The sequence below is a fragment of the Tenrec ecaudatus genome, chromosome 12 (assembly GCF_050624435.1).
Source record: "Tenrec ecaudatus isolate mTenEca1 chromosome 12, mTenEca1.hap1, whole genome shotgun sequence".
NCBI classification, from domain to species: domain Eukaryota; kingdom Metazoa; phylum Chordata; class Mammalia; order Afrosoricida; family Tenrecidae; genus Tenrec; species Tenrec ecaudatus.
Window position 1 is genome coordinate 140,432,030 of NC_134541.1, and position 14,531 is coordinate 140,446,560.

Here is a 14,531-nt window from a genome sequence, read left to right on the forward strand (position 1 = left end):
CAGCCAGGACGTCCTAGGCCCCCCAGGGTGGGTAAAGTGGAGGTGCGTCCTTGGGGAGCTCCCTCCTATCAGGTCTGCTGCGTCTGCGATCCGCACGCGGGCATTTTGTTCTCACACCTGGAAGGAGGGAGCGAGCTGGAACGGATGTCAGCGTTTTCTGTGAATGACTCTCTTTCTGGTTCGATTACAAAAGGAGTACAGTGGCATTGACGACGGGTGACAATGTGGGAGGCAAAAATAGCAAAATCGAAAATAAAGCTTTCCCAGCATCCTCTGCCCCATGCCGGCCAGACCAGCCCGGCCGCCCACCAGGTGCTCTGCCGGCTGGGCCTCCTGGTTGGGCTGGTTGTTTTTGAACCTTCTCCTGCAAGTATTCACTTAAAACGAGGAGTTTTTGCCTATAAGCTCCGCCATCGCATCCGTCTTGGGCTCAGCCAAATGTTAATCCTTAGATGTCTGAATCGCTTTTGGCTCTGACTCTCCAAACACTGCTCCAGGTAACGCCCATGTGCCGGCATCACCGTGCCCATCGGGACCGGGAGCTCTGGAGCCAGCAGCATTTAAGGAAGCCTTCAGTTCTGAACATCTGTACATATGCTCCTCTTGTTTAACACGCGGGACAGCCCTGTGATCCTGGGGGGAGAAGCATGGGAAAGACTCCGCTCGACTGGGGCCCCGTGTTGAGTGTTCAAACAGGAGCTGCAAAAGAGACGGGGGAGATGCGCTCGCTCGAGAGTGGATCTGTTGGCAGAACGAGGGAACATGCCACATGCTGGGAGGGCGGGCGCCTGGCGGGCGCCTGTGCCTGTGTCTCCAGGGCCAAGGAGGAACCCTTCACACAGGCCAGTTAAACAGTGGGTGAACGATCCAGAGAAGGGACCCGGTGGCAGCTCGGTTAAGAACAGAGGCTTGAGGTCATCTGTCGCGGAGAGACACCCCAAGCCTTGCTGCAGACCAAACCTCCCGCCATGGAGTGGGTGCTGACGCACAGTGCCCCCTGTGGGTTTCCGAGGCCATAGCTGTTCGCAGGAGTAGAAAGCCCATCTTTCTCCAGAGGAGCGGCTGGTGGTTTCCAGCTGCCGGCCACGCGGGCTACAGCACCCTCGTAAGGTGCAGCCCCCACACCCTGCCCAAACCAAACCCTCTCAGCAGCAAAGAAAGGCTGGCGGTGAGGTGGTGCCCGGGAGCTCCGGTTTTGGCTGCTGGGTGCAGAGTGGCCTGGTCACTTTGAGGATGGCCTGGTGGTTTCTGGCAGACGACACATAGACGTAAGCATGGGGGAACAGTGGTTACCCATTGGGCTGTGATCCACAAAGTCAGCAGCTCAAACCCTCCATCTGCTCCTCAGGAGACAGACAGGGCTTTCCACTCCCGTGAATGGTCTCTGTAGGGTCTCTGTGAGTCCGACTGGACTGGTGGCTGTGGCCTTGCTTTTCCAGGGCCACAGCCGGAGGCAGTTGGGCGAGAGGAGGGGCTCTCCCGCGGGTTTGCTGTTGTGGCAGCTCCACCTACATCTGAACTTGAACTGGCTTGTTTGTTCTTAATTGGCTGTGATGTCCCTGTGTTTGGCAAGTTGTTCTCAAAACGTGACTTTAGAAGGTGTGTTTCTGAGAGGTTAATCAAAAAGAAAGTCCTGTGTGGAGGGGGCAGGGCTCCACGGGAGGTAGGGGGGGTGGCTTTTGATTTCATTTCCACAAGACTTCCTGGCAGCAGTCAGGCCGCCCGTCTGTCCCTGCATCTGCCTAGCCAGGGGATGTAGTCTGTGTCTTCTCCCTCCATCATCCATCCACCGCCCTTCTTTTCACAGAACGACCCACCCACCCGTTCACCCACTCACCTACTCATCCACCCATCCACCCACTCCTGCAATCACCCACTCACCCACCCATTCATCTACCCGTTCACCCACTTCTGCAATCATCCACTCATCCATTCATCTGCCCACTCATTCACTCATCCATTATCCATCATCCATCCACCCACTCATCCACCTGTTTATCCATCCATCCATTCATCCATTCATTCACTCACCCCCTTACCTACCCACACGCCTCCTTCCCTTTCCATCATCAATCCATCTATTCATCGGTCCCTTGAGTCATCATCTATCTGCCCATCTTTCGATTTTCCACCCATCACCCTTCCTTCCATCCATCTATCCAACAAGTGCTTACCCATGATCCCTTGTCTCTGGAGGTGTGCTTGCTCAGGATGACTCAGTGTTGCATCTCTGTGCACCATGAGCCCACAAGGAGGGGCATGAGCTGAGGTTCTGCACTTGTCGGAGAGGGCCGGGAGCATGTGTGTGTTGTGGGGATGCAATATCTTGGAGACTGAGAAAAGGCCTCTCTGAGGAGTGACCTTGGAGCAGACACCTGGCAGCTGAGCAGGGAACAGCAGTGCAGCAGGTCACAGGGGAGCTTGGGGTGGGGTTAGCTTGGCATGTTGGAGAGGTAGAGGGTGGGAGCAGCGACCAGACATGGCGGAGTGAGGAAAGGGAGGCAAACATGTGAGTGAGTGAGCAGACAGAGAGCGAGCATGCGGGAGAGCCAGGTGAGACATGATGTGCGTTCCGAGGACCCCTGTCGGGCCTGGTTGGTTGCCCCTTTGGACCGTCGAGGCAAGGCAGGGCGGTCAGGAGTGTTATTGCCTCTGACGTTGAGCACTCAGCTGGTATTTTTCCAGCACCTCAGTGTCCTCAGAAGTTGGGACCGAGGGCCAGGTTCAGCAAGAAGTCCCCTGCCCCGCCCCCACCTTGTGTCATTCCCGCTGGCCTCCGGCCATGCAGCTATTCTGGCTCAGGGCACCTCTGCCACGAGCTGGGGCAGCGCCCTGGTTCTGTGTCACGCAGGCAGCAGATAGAGGGGTGGTGGGGACGTAGCCCCAGGCTGGCCCCCAGCCCAGCCTCTCAGCCAGACCAGCAGCTCCGTCACCGGTCCACGCTGGAGACATAGGGGTCTAGGGGGATGCAAAAAGTGACCACAGAGTGCTGTGCCCAGGGGATGAGCTTTGTGGTGACATGGAAGTCACAAAGTCGCTTGTGTGGGCCTGGGCCAGGCAGGACTCTGGTCTCCGGCTGGGAAATGGAGAGTCCACTGCATATGCTTCCTTCCCATGCTGCCCTCATTGTCAGACTCCTGGGGCTCATGTTCAGTGTGAAAGGCTCCAGCCCCTCGTTCCTTTCCGGAAGGCTGCACTTTGTCTTGGGATTCGGCGCAGTCTGATCCGCCACCGAGTGCTGCACGTTCAGGGCAGCCCAGCGGATTAGCACCTCGCAGCTGTCTGTCCGTCCATCTCTGTCACACGGGCCCTTGGTGACTGAACGGTATGTCTGCAGCCACCAATGAAAGGCCTCCTTCCATCACCCTGAATGGAGACTCTGCTGCCCAGTCATCAGGGTCTCCGCCGTGGGCCTGCTGCCTCCAGGCTTTGCTTGGCACTGGATGCCCTCCCTCGTGGTGGGGCTCACCAGGGGGTGTCTCCCTGCAGGCACCAGGAGGCCTCCAGCCGCCCCCGCTGACCTCCTGGGAAAGCACAGGGCCACGTGGCTCCGGGGCTTTGCCGACCCGGGAGCTGGACCAGGGCGTTGTTGTCATGTGCAGGTGCTGCTGCCTCAGGGCAGAGCAGGCTCTGCATGGGGCTGACCCCCAGGTCTCCCCTCAGGGTGTCTCAGCCAGTGCTTTACGGGGCACCCCCAGGGCTCCTTGGGGCTGCACTGCGTTGCTGGGTGACCCTCGGGGCAGAATGGATCCCCGGGGCTAGGGCTGGTTTACCCTGGTCGTGTGGCAGTGCCACGCTGACTGTTTCTCTGGTTGTGTGGCAGTGCCACGCTGACTGTTGTTGTGCCCACGCAATGTGCTCAGACGAGGACGGCATTGGATCAGCTGGAAGCAGAAGGCACTGGAAAGATGTCCCCTTGTGTCGTTGCTGACTCGGCAAAGGCGTTCCACTGTGGATCTTGATGGACTGTGGAAAGCCTTACAGTGAGGGCACTTCCAGAACACGCCACTGTGCCCCCGCGGAACCTGCATATCGCCAGGGCGAGGGAAAATGCTGCGTGGTTCAAAGTCAGGGAAGGTGTGTGTGTGCCCTCCCCTGACCGCCTCAGTCTGTTTGCTGAGCAGGTATACACGGAGCCGAACTGCATGAAGATCGGAGGGAGGCTTACCACCACCCCTCCGTGTGCAGACGACACAGCCCTGCCTGCTGACTGTGAGGAGGGCTGTCAGAGCCCAAAGCCTTCCGTGTGGCTGACAGCTCGTGTCAAGAAGACCCCACCCTTACACCTGGCCCAGCAGGCAGGCAGTCGGCAGCATCGCGAGCAGCGCAGAGATCGACTTGACCAAGGGTTTCCTTTTGCTCGGATCCAGAATCAACACTCACGGAAGTAGCAGCCCAGGGCCTGGTGGATCCTCTACACTGGGCCCATCTGATGCACACCACCTCTTGTTGGAAAGCAAGGATGTTTACGGTGAAGACGAGGTGAACGTGGACATTGACTAGGGAAGATAAAGAAGGGTCGATGCTGTCAAGTGACAAAAACATGGACAGCACCGGGAGGACCAAAAGAACCAGCACATCTGTCTGGGGAGAAGTGCAGCCAAACGCTCCTTAGCAGCAAGCACGGCGAGACTGCATCTCACGCACTTTGCACATGTGGTCAGGAGAGGCCTGTCCCTGGAGGAGGACATGGTGCTTCGTAAAATGAAGGGGCAGTGGAAGAGGAAGGCCCTCGACCAGATGGGTTGACGCCGTGGCCGCAGCAATGGTCTCAGGCACAGGAACAAGGGTGAGGCTGGGGCAGGACCAGGCCACGTGTCCTTCTGTAGTATGCGGGCTGGCCACAGCACCTGACTGCAGCAACGGCAGGCAGCGTGGTTCACAGAGTCTGGGGGACACGTCCCTTTCCACGTTCAGTTTGTGGAGTCATTGTACTGGGTTGACCATGTGAACTGATTAAGGAGTAGGCTGGCATCTCTCAGGAGCCCTGGTGGTGCCGTGGTGATGCGTTGGACTGCTCATGGCACAGTCAGCAGTTCAAAATCACCAGCTGATTGAGGGCGCAGGGCAGGGCTTCCTGCTCGTGTAGAGCCATTTTCTCAAACCCACCAGGGCGGTTCCTCCCTTCTGCCCATGGACTAGGTGGCTTTGAATTTGGTGTCTCGTGGCTTCAGGTCTTGATGCTTCTTTCTATCCTAGACCAGGCCTTTCTGTCAGCCTGCCGCTGCCTTCTGCTCCTGTGGACTGTGGACGGCCCTATCATACTCCTGCTCATGCCTGTAGCACCATGTAGGGCAGCCCATGCCAACTGAAGGGAGGCGTCTGCCCCTGCAGACATTTGGACAGCCCCACAGGGTCCCTGTGAACTGGATCCACAGCTGTTCTGGTTCTGGTTCGGAGGAGGGGGGAGGTTTTGCATGGTCTGGGCCGCCGTGTCAGGAAAGCTGGCCGGCGTCAACTCTTGGTGGGTGGGGCACCCATGTCAGATCTGGGTCTGAAGCTTCCGCAGCCCACCTCTCCAACGTGGACATGTCGTCCCTGCTCAGTGCCATCCTGAGGGTTCCCGAGCCAGTACACGCCAACCTCACTGTCTTGTGGGGGCCGGTACGCAGTCAGTGTCCAGGAGGTGCCTTTTCTGGGATGCTTCTCCACAGATTGCTGTGTCCCCCCTCCCCTCCAGATGGCCTCTGCTTCCCAGGAGGGCTTGTGAGTGGGCTCTGTCCTTCCTGGGGGCTTCAGGCCCTTGATGGGGCCTCTCTTTAGGGCTTTGGCCATGTGGATATAGGCTGACCACGGGGGGCTGACTGCTGATGGGTGACCCAGTGCCCTTCAGGGGAACCAGGTGCCCCACCTGCCAGTGCCTCTCTGGGACTGTACCCCATGTGTGTGTGTGAGAGGGGCATACCTGCGCTGTGTGAGTGGCACACCTGTGTGCCCCCCCCCACACCTTTCTTTGTGTGCTCCCTGCTGGGCTTTCTGCCTGCTTCATGGCCTTTCCCTGTGTGGGACGCCCCGGTCAGCAAGCCCACGTCACTGTCAGTGTGCTGTACATCGCAGCGCCGGCCAGGCCATGTGCAGGAGAGGAGCCGCCCTGCACATGTGACCCTGCTGCTGCTGCATCTGCAGGTCTGGCCACAGGGCTGCTCTGACTCGCTGGGACCTGCGTCGTGTACAGGGCTTGGTGTCTCAGTGCCTGACCCGAGCCGTGGTCTTCCCCACCCCCTGTGTGTTCCTGAGAGGACAGTGAACACGCAGGCCCGGAGAAGGACTGGTGCCACTCCTGACGGTGCTTGAGGAGGACCGGAGGGACTGTGGACGCCAGAAGAGTCGGCAGGCCTCTCTTGGGAGAATGCTTCTTAGCAGCGAGGATGGCAAGGCTTGGTCTCACGTCCTTTGGACGTGTTGTCAGGAGAGACTGGTCCCTGGAGAAGGATGTCGTGCTCAGGAAAGTCGAGGGCCGCAGAAAGGGGGCTGGCCCTCGCTGAGATGGATGGACCCACTGGCTGTGACAGTGAGCTGAAACACAGCGATGTTCGATTGTGACGATGGTGCAGGACCAAGCAGTGTCTCCTCCTGTTGAGTGTGATGTTGCCAACTCAGTGCCGACCTGGCAGCAGCAACCGTAACGACTCCATTTGTAGGTGAGTGACGGCAGAGTGCCCAGGAGCGGCCATCTGCCAGGCCACAGGACAAACCTCCACAGGTTGAGAAGGATAGACTTATGCTGCTCCTACCCGAGAGCCATGGGATTCCAAATCAGGAGCACCAGGGACTGTGGGAACTTCGAAGATCTGTGGGCATTAGACAGCATGCTCTCCAATAGCCCAGCGGCCCAAGAAGAAATCTCAGGGAAATCAGGAAATACGCAGGGTGGACGAAGAGGAACCGCAGCATGCCAACGCTTCTGGGACATGGGGAGGGCAGTGTGCCACAAGAACCCACCCCGTTCACAGCACCCACTATGAAGGAGAAGCAAGTTCTCAAAGTAGGACTCTCCTTCCAGCTCCCGGAGCCGGGACAAAGGAACAAGGAGCCGGGGGCAATGATGCAGGGAGTGGGGAGAGAGCAGAGGGGGGCACGGAAGCCACCAGGTGGGGAGAGGGAGAACGAGCTCAGGTGAGTACAGTCAGGAGTGAAAGTGGGCACACTCACCTTATAGGTGCAAAAAGGGCTCTCAGAGAAGCCAGGAATGACTGAGCGACAGTAGATGAGCTAAGCTTGATGAAATGGACCGCTCTTAGAAACGGGGATGCCCAGCAACTGCCAGAACAGGCTGCAGAGAAACAGGAAGTCTGAGCAGCCCGTGACAAGGAGAGAGATTGGATCGCCCAGGAAGCTCTGCCGGCATTGAAGAGCCCGGGACCAGAACGCTCAGCTGTGAGCTCTGACCAGCATTCCAGGAGGAATTGGCCCCAATCCGCCTGAAGCTCCTAAAAAGTCCCCTAAATCCAAAGTCATGAGAGGATGGTGTGGCCAGCACTGCTCTGGCCCCAAGCACGGGGCAGACAAAGCTAGCACTTGAAGTGCAGGCTGGGGTCCCTGTGAGCCCAGCCAAGCCCGCCTAGTCGATTCTGTGCCCCAGACTCCACGGGGCACAGCAGAAGGCTTCTGTGGAGGCAGGTGATCACGTTCTTCTCCCACTGAGAGACCAGTGAGCTTGAACTTCCGACCTCTGGGTAGCAGCCGACCGGCTCCACCACTGCACCATCAGGCTTCCATATCGCCACAAATCTCAGAGCCCCCAGAAGCATCATCATCAGCGATGGAAGGGACATGGCGGTGCCCCCGAATCAGAACCGACTTAGCACAACGGCATCCACACCATGATGGAGTGGAGCTGACCTTGGGGCTGCAGGCACCACTCCCTCCCTCAGCCCCCAGTCCCCACAGCCCTGCCGGGCACAGTACTTGGTGCCAGCAAATCGGCGGCCAGGATAGGCTCCCCTGGACAGAGCCAGCAGGCAGGCCCAGCCCACAGGCAGAGCTGTCCCACACAGGGCTGTGGATGGCAGGACCTGGGAATCATTGGCCAGGTCTGCCTGCCATGGCACCATTGAGGTTGGCACTGAGTGTGCCAGCCATTCCCAGGCCCAGAGGCCAGCTCCAGGTGATTGTGTCTGTCTTCTGTCCACCCCAGTCTGGCCAGTCGCTCCATGACAGAGGGGGACCATGGACCCTGTGGCGGGCAGAGGGGATGCTGGCGTGAGCTCCCTGCCCTGGGCCACCCTTTCTGGCTTTGCAGGTTCGAGCTCTGTGGGCAGAGGGCCGCAGCCATGCTGTAGGTGCTGTGTCCTGGATGCTCCTGCCCACGCACAGAGATGAACCTCTCGTGCCAGCGCCCCTAAGTACCAGTTCTCCAGGGCTGCTCGGACGGGAGCGGGGGCAGTCAGTGAGGCAAGCCCTCAGTGCCTCAGTGCCAGCACAAGGAGCAGGGACCCTCTTCACAGTGCCTGCTCGTGGGGGACGGGGTGGGGACAGTGGGGGGACTGGCACGCTGGCTGAGCTGCTTGCCGGGCCCCTTCCCTGATCCCTGGGGTCAGAATTGGCTGTTGGAAGCACCGTCTTGTCCTTCCATCCTTGCTGACCGTGTCCTCTAAGCTGGCCACAGGTCCATGGGGTCAGCTCCCGACCTCCTCTCCTTCAGAAGCCCTCAGGATCCCTGGCTTTTGTCTTCTCTGGGAACCCCCTCCCTGCCAGCAACCCCTCATGACTGCAGGCCCAGAATGAAGTCAGGTGGGTGCCTGACATCTCAGGCTCAGGGAGCCCGTGATCCTGTGGTGCTGGGGGCTGGGGCAGGGTGTCTGGTGCCATGGTGTCCAACTGTGTAAGATTGAGCAGCCCCACGGCCCCATAGCCTGACTCGGGGAGGTCCCCTGGGGACAGGCAATGCATCATGGGTGTGGCAGTGTGCTCATCAGTGACATCGGCAGAAACTGGCGGGATGCACGTGGGGCCATGGGGTTGTGGATAGTGAGCTTGGGCTGTTGGGCCTGAAAGGAGACCTGGTGGTGCTGTGGAGCAAGCGTCGGTCTGCTCACCGCAAGGCCAGCAGTTCAAGCCTGCCCGCTGCTCCAAGGGAGAAAGACCAGGCTGTCTGCTCACACCCCTGAAGACTGGGTTTCGAAACCCCATCACAGTGTCGCCGTCTATTAGGATGGGCTCGGAGCAGTGGGCTGTGGGTTCTTCAGAGCTCTGCTTCCTGTGCCGTCCTGCCTGTCGTGGACATTGGTTGGGTGCTGCAGTCCAGGAAGATGGTATGTGGCCCGAGTTGGCCTTGTTTTTAATTGGGACCTGGCAGGGCATGGTCCATCTCAGGTTCCCGTCCATCTCACAGAGGGCCTTGCCTCCCTGCCCATGCTGACCCTCTGCTTCACCACACACACGTCCCTTCCACGGGTGGCCCCCCCCTTGGAGATGTGTCCAAAGCAAAGGAGTGGGGGGGGGCGCTGATTGTGAGCTGATGATTTTTCATGGGCCATGCTTTTTGAAGTCAGTCACCAGACCTTTTTCCCGAGTCTCTCTCGGCCGGGCAGCTCCAATGAAGCTTGCCCACCTCGGTGATCCTGCCGGTGACCGTATTTGCACTGCAGGACACCGCAGCATGGTGCTCAGATGGAGGATGGGGTGCCTGCTGGGTGCCTTGTGTGTGTCTGTCAGGCCGGCCCGCAGGCTGGCTTGGAGGCCCGAGCCCACCCTCGGGAAGTTGTGGCTGGTGGCTGGGGTCACTGGCCTCCCTGGGCGGTGAGGCCCTTTTCTTTGGCCGCCGTTCCCAGCGGCGTGCCCATCGCCCCACACAGACGCCCTCACCTCGGCTGGCAGGGAGGCCGGACTGCGCAGTGTCCGGGAGAAGGTCAGGGAAATGTCTCCGTACAGACAGTGGCCTTTCTCTGTCCCTGGGGAGAGGGCACCCGTGGGCCCAGAGGGGGCGAGAGCGCTGCATCAAAGCAGGCCGGTCTGGCCCTACTTACCCAAAGGCTGCTTCCCTGGGCAGAGGGTGCAAGCTCAAAGTGACCCCGCTCGATGCACATGCCGGGCTCCTTTGAGCACCCGCCCTCGGAGTGAGCTTGCAAAGCCCAGGGAAATGCCAGCTCCTGCGGGGGGCGTCAGGGTTAATTTTTCATGAGTTCCTTCTTCCCTTTGGACGAGAGTGGAGAAGGCCGTCCTGAAGGAGAAGCGCTCGCGGGGCAGGTGCTGCCTGGGGGTCCCCCAGAAGGCTGAGCAGTGGCTCCATGGAGAGAGGTTCCTGGGGCGAGCCGCCCTGAGAACTGAGCCTCCCCTCTGCCCATGCAGGTGGGTGGGAGGTCTGAACACTCCAGCTGGGGCTGGGCTCCTGTGCCTGGCAGGTCGTCATGCGGGCAGTTTGTCCTGTTTTCTGGCAGCCACCTGCTCTGCCAGCACTTTGAGCTCCAGTACATTTCTGAGACAAGTCAGTGCCCCTCAGGGTCCACCCACCTCAGTGGTCAGCTGTGGTGGTACTCCCTCTGTGTGGACAGGGCTACTCCTATGCTCCCCCCCACTCTCCACACTCCTCCTGGAACCCCGAGCCACCTCAGGCTGATCCTCCTTCACCTTTCCCCCCTGGCAGTGCACCCCAGCTGCCTCATGCCCCTAGCCCCCTCCCCACGCAGGTGTCTGAGTGTGCAGGGCCAGGAGCCGAGGCTGATACTGGGAGCGTGCCTCCTACCTGCAGGCTCACAGGGCTGGGAGCTGGCCTCTGGAGAATGCAGGCTCTGAGGCGGGGATCTCTGGGGTGACAGGCACATTTTCAGGAGGTACAGCGCCAGTTCTGTTCAAAACTGTGCCAAGTGTCTGTGGGATGGACCGGGGCCCACAACCTCTGCTCCACTGTCTGGACATCCCCAGGATCACCTGGTGACCCTGGAGTTCTGCGGGCCCTGCCTGGGTCTGCATGTGAAATCTCAAGACTGGTGACCCTCGGTTCCAGTGATCTCGCCCGCCCCAGTAGCCAGTGTGACTGGTACTGAGGGCTGGCCCTCCGGGGAGCAGCAGGCACAGCTGAAACGAAGCCGGCTCCCGGGACCAGTGCAGGGCTTTGTTTGGCCAACTGCTGGCCGCATGCTCAGGGTCAGGGACTTGTCAGAGAGCCCCCAGCCACAAGGTTGACCCCGAGTGGATGGGGGGGGAGGGCTCTGTGACCAACTGCCCTTGCACATGGGGCCAGGTGGAGGTGGTCTGTGACCGGGGCCATGGACCCCCTAAGCTGACAGGAGCGCCAGGCAGGAACCTCTTGGCTTTAGCCAGCCTAGGGGTGGTAGTGGGGTCCCCTGGCTGTGCTTGCAAGCCTGGCCCGGCGCCAGCAGAACCGACTGGGTGCGGTTGCCGTGCACATCTGCTGCCATGACGCAGGGGAAGCGCTTCCTGATTGGGCCCATTCAGAGCTGGAGCCCGTCGCCTGCACCCACAATCTTCCCCATTGTGCATGGGGCCCCCACTCCTGGGATCGCCCCGGTGTTGGCGTGAACTCCTGAAACCCCCGAGAGGCGCTAAGTAGCTATTCAGAGCGAGGAAGTGGCTGTGCACCTGCAACTTGATTCCAAGTGGGGGTGGGGGGCTTTAAGGTTCATGCTGGGGGGGCCATGAACCAGCCTCGTGTCTCTGGGAGGGGACGGTGGGGAACGGGGGGAAGGGGGATGATGGGCAGGGCCCTCACCTGGAGGGGCCCTACTGGGGGTGGGGGGTACACCAGCCTCAAACCTCTGTGGGGGGCAGCAGGGATACAGAGGGGTGGCGGAGTCCTCACCCGAGGGCTGTGCTGAGGGAGTCCCGCTGGTCTCACGCCCTGCCCTGTGTCCTGCAGCGCCCGGCGGCTGGAGAAGACGCGGCAGCAGCTTCAGGAGGAGGTGCGCCAGGTGAGCGGCCAGCTGCTGGAGGAGCGCAAGCGGCGGGAAACCAGCGAGGGCCTCGCACGAAGGCTGCAGAAGCGTGTGCTGCTGCTGACCAAGGTGGGCAGCCCCTCCTCCCAACTCTGCGCCACTCTGGCTGGCCGTGGTTGGGCTGAGGGCTACTCTAACTCTCTGCCCCAGCACCCTGTGCCCGCCCAGGTCTCCCCTTTCAGTTGTGATGTCTGTTGTCCATCTGTGATTCTGTCAGTCCTGGCCCCCTGCAGGGTCTTGGGCGCTTCTCCCCTCCCTGGCAGCTGGGGTCGCTAGCCAAGCCTGCATGTGCACCCAGGCAGGCCCTGGGAACATGGTGTGGGACTGCAGGAAGTCCAGGCAGTCTGACTGGGGGCAGGAGCCCACCGTCCTCAGTGCCTGGCAGGGCTGCCATGTGGGGGTGGGCAGGAGATTTTCACCTGCATCCTCATCCCCCTCCCCCACTCCATTCATCTTTTTGCTGACAAGTGTGGGTGGGTGGAGAGCTGAGGGGGTGGGATTCACATTTCAGAAGCCAGGGGGGAGGGGCTGGGCCTGCACATGGGGAGGGAGCCCAGGGCTGTGACTGCCCCAGACCGGTGGCGGTGGGGGTGGTGGAATGAGGGGGTGCAGATGCCAACCTGCAGCCGGTTGTTTCTGAGGAGCTGGCAAATCCCCGTAGCCCCTGCCTGGTGTCTTCTGAAGAGACCCCTCGGCCTCTCCTCTGCTCGAATTCAGGGTATCCTAAGTGGACCCCAGGCCTGGAAAGGACGGGAGCCAGAAGCCCAGCCCGCTTCTGTAGAGGCCAGGCCGGGCGCTAGCCCAGCGCCCGTGGGGTTGGCAGACTACCCAGGGCCCTCCTTTCACTTCCAAAGAATGGATGATGCAGGCCGAACAAGCAGACTTTTGGTGAGCACCGTGCCTCTGGGGCTCTGGAAGTCGACCGCCCAGAGGTGAAATTCCAGAGAGTTCGGGAACTGCCATTGGCCATGACGGCACGGTCTTGTGGCATGATCTCCACTCGGGCATGGGTACACACAAGCCCTTGACTCGTCCAACCTGGCTGTTGCTCTGCTGGCTCCCGCCTTGACCTTGGGGTGCCCTGTCCCCTGGCAGAAACCAGGCAGGCTGTTGAGTTGGCCCCAGGCTCCCAGGGTGGAACCAGCCCCTTTCTCTTGGACAACCTCAGGCCTGGCGCTTCGCCCAGGGTGTCAGTAGGCTTCTTCTCCAGCGGGTATCCAGTGCCACCCTTGGGCACTGGGCTGGGTCAGCTCTGCGCACGTTCTTCTTCTGGGCACGAGGTGCTCGGGGTGGGGATTGGGGGGAGGGATGTGTGTCTGCCCAGTCACTGTGAGAGGGGTTGGGTCTGTATTGAGTGAGACGCTGAGTCCAAGCTGCCCCCAGGGCTGTCACATCCCCCTCCCTCAGCCCCTAGTCCCAGGGCCCCTGCCAGTAAATCCGCAGGGCATCGCGGAGCCCGGTGTCCCTATGCCTGGCTCCATGCCGGCTGCGCAGTGCAGGGACACTGGTGTTATCCTGTGTTGTGCGCCACTCCCGCAGCGCGGGCTGTTCTCCACGACTGCACATGCGTGTGTGTCCCATGCGCCTGCACCCATGCGAGAGAGATCAGTCCGGGACCCTGGGGGCCAGTGCCCTGCCCTTGAGGGCTCACCGTGGAACGGGGCTCAAGCGGGCGATCCCACTCGCTCCTGGACGGTGGGCCACCAGACTTCCGAGAAATGGGGTTGGGCCCTGGGCGTCTGGGAGCCTGTGGGCTGCTGTGCATGAGGGGCCTTGTCTGGGCCCCGGGGATCTGTACCACAGGCTGTCACCTCGCACAGGGCCTGTGGGTGGGCCCAGCTTAGGGGTTGGGGGCCCCGAGGTCCCCTGAGGTCCCCCCAGGACCCTGTCGGGTGTGCGGCATTTGAAGCAGCCGCATGGGTGGCGTGCAGCCTGATTCGGAGACCTTTATTAAGCCATGCTCTGCTAAGGGTTTAATTGTTACTGACGGCTCAGAGTGTAATTACCTTGGTAAAATATCATGACTATTTTCGGCAATTGAAAACCGACTTCCAGAACTGGGTGAACACAAACCATTTTCCTATTTGAAATGCGCTATTTCCAGGGCCCCGAAGACACCTCGGTGTGGCAGCCGCACGCGTTATTTATAGCGCCGACTTGGGGTTGAAGCCACCGCTCTTTTCTGTCTTCTTTCCCTCCCTTTTTACAGGCCCTCCCAAGCCCACCCAAATCCCAGGGTGGGTGGCAGTCAGGAGAAGGAGGGCAGTGCCCTGGTGCCACAGCGCCTAGCACAGGGCTTGGTAGCCATGGGGACAGCCGGCTCGTGCTGAGTCCCAGACATGGGCCCTGAGTGAGGAGCTGATCTCAGGCCTACAGTGTCCAGGGGGAGCTGGGTGTTTGGATGCTGCGGCTGCAAGGCTCCCCCAGAGGTGGCCCCCTGTGCGTCCATGGCGTCTCTGTCCTCACCTGTTGTCACCATGCAGCCCACGTGTGTCCTGATCCGGGAGGCCAGCCCCAGTGCCCGCAGAGCACAGAGAGTGAAGGGACTGCTAAGGAGACCCTGCCTCTGCCACCTGCCAGCCTGAGGCTGCTGGTGCCCTCAGCCACCCCCGTGATGGGGTCGTGGGGGGCAGCAGA

The 14,531-nt window shown here is 60.6% G+C and overlaps 1 protein-coding gene across 1 annotated transcript in view; it reads left to right on the forward strand.

The window, feature by feature from the left end:
* MAD1L1 (mitotic arrest deficient 1 like 1) overlaps window positions 1-14,531 on the forward strand; it is a 144,806-nt gene that overhangs the window by 46,901 nt on the left and 83,374 nt on the right. Inside the window, exon 11 of the mRNA XM_075527588.1 lies at window positions 11,819-11,963. Within this exon, the coding sequence (XP_075383703.1) occupies window positions 11,819-11,963 (145 nt within the window). The remainder of the gene's footprint in view (window positions 1-11,818; window positions 11,964-14,531) is intronic.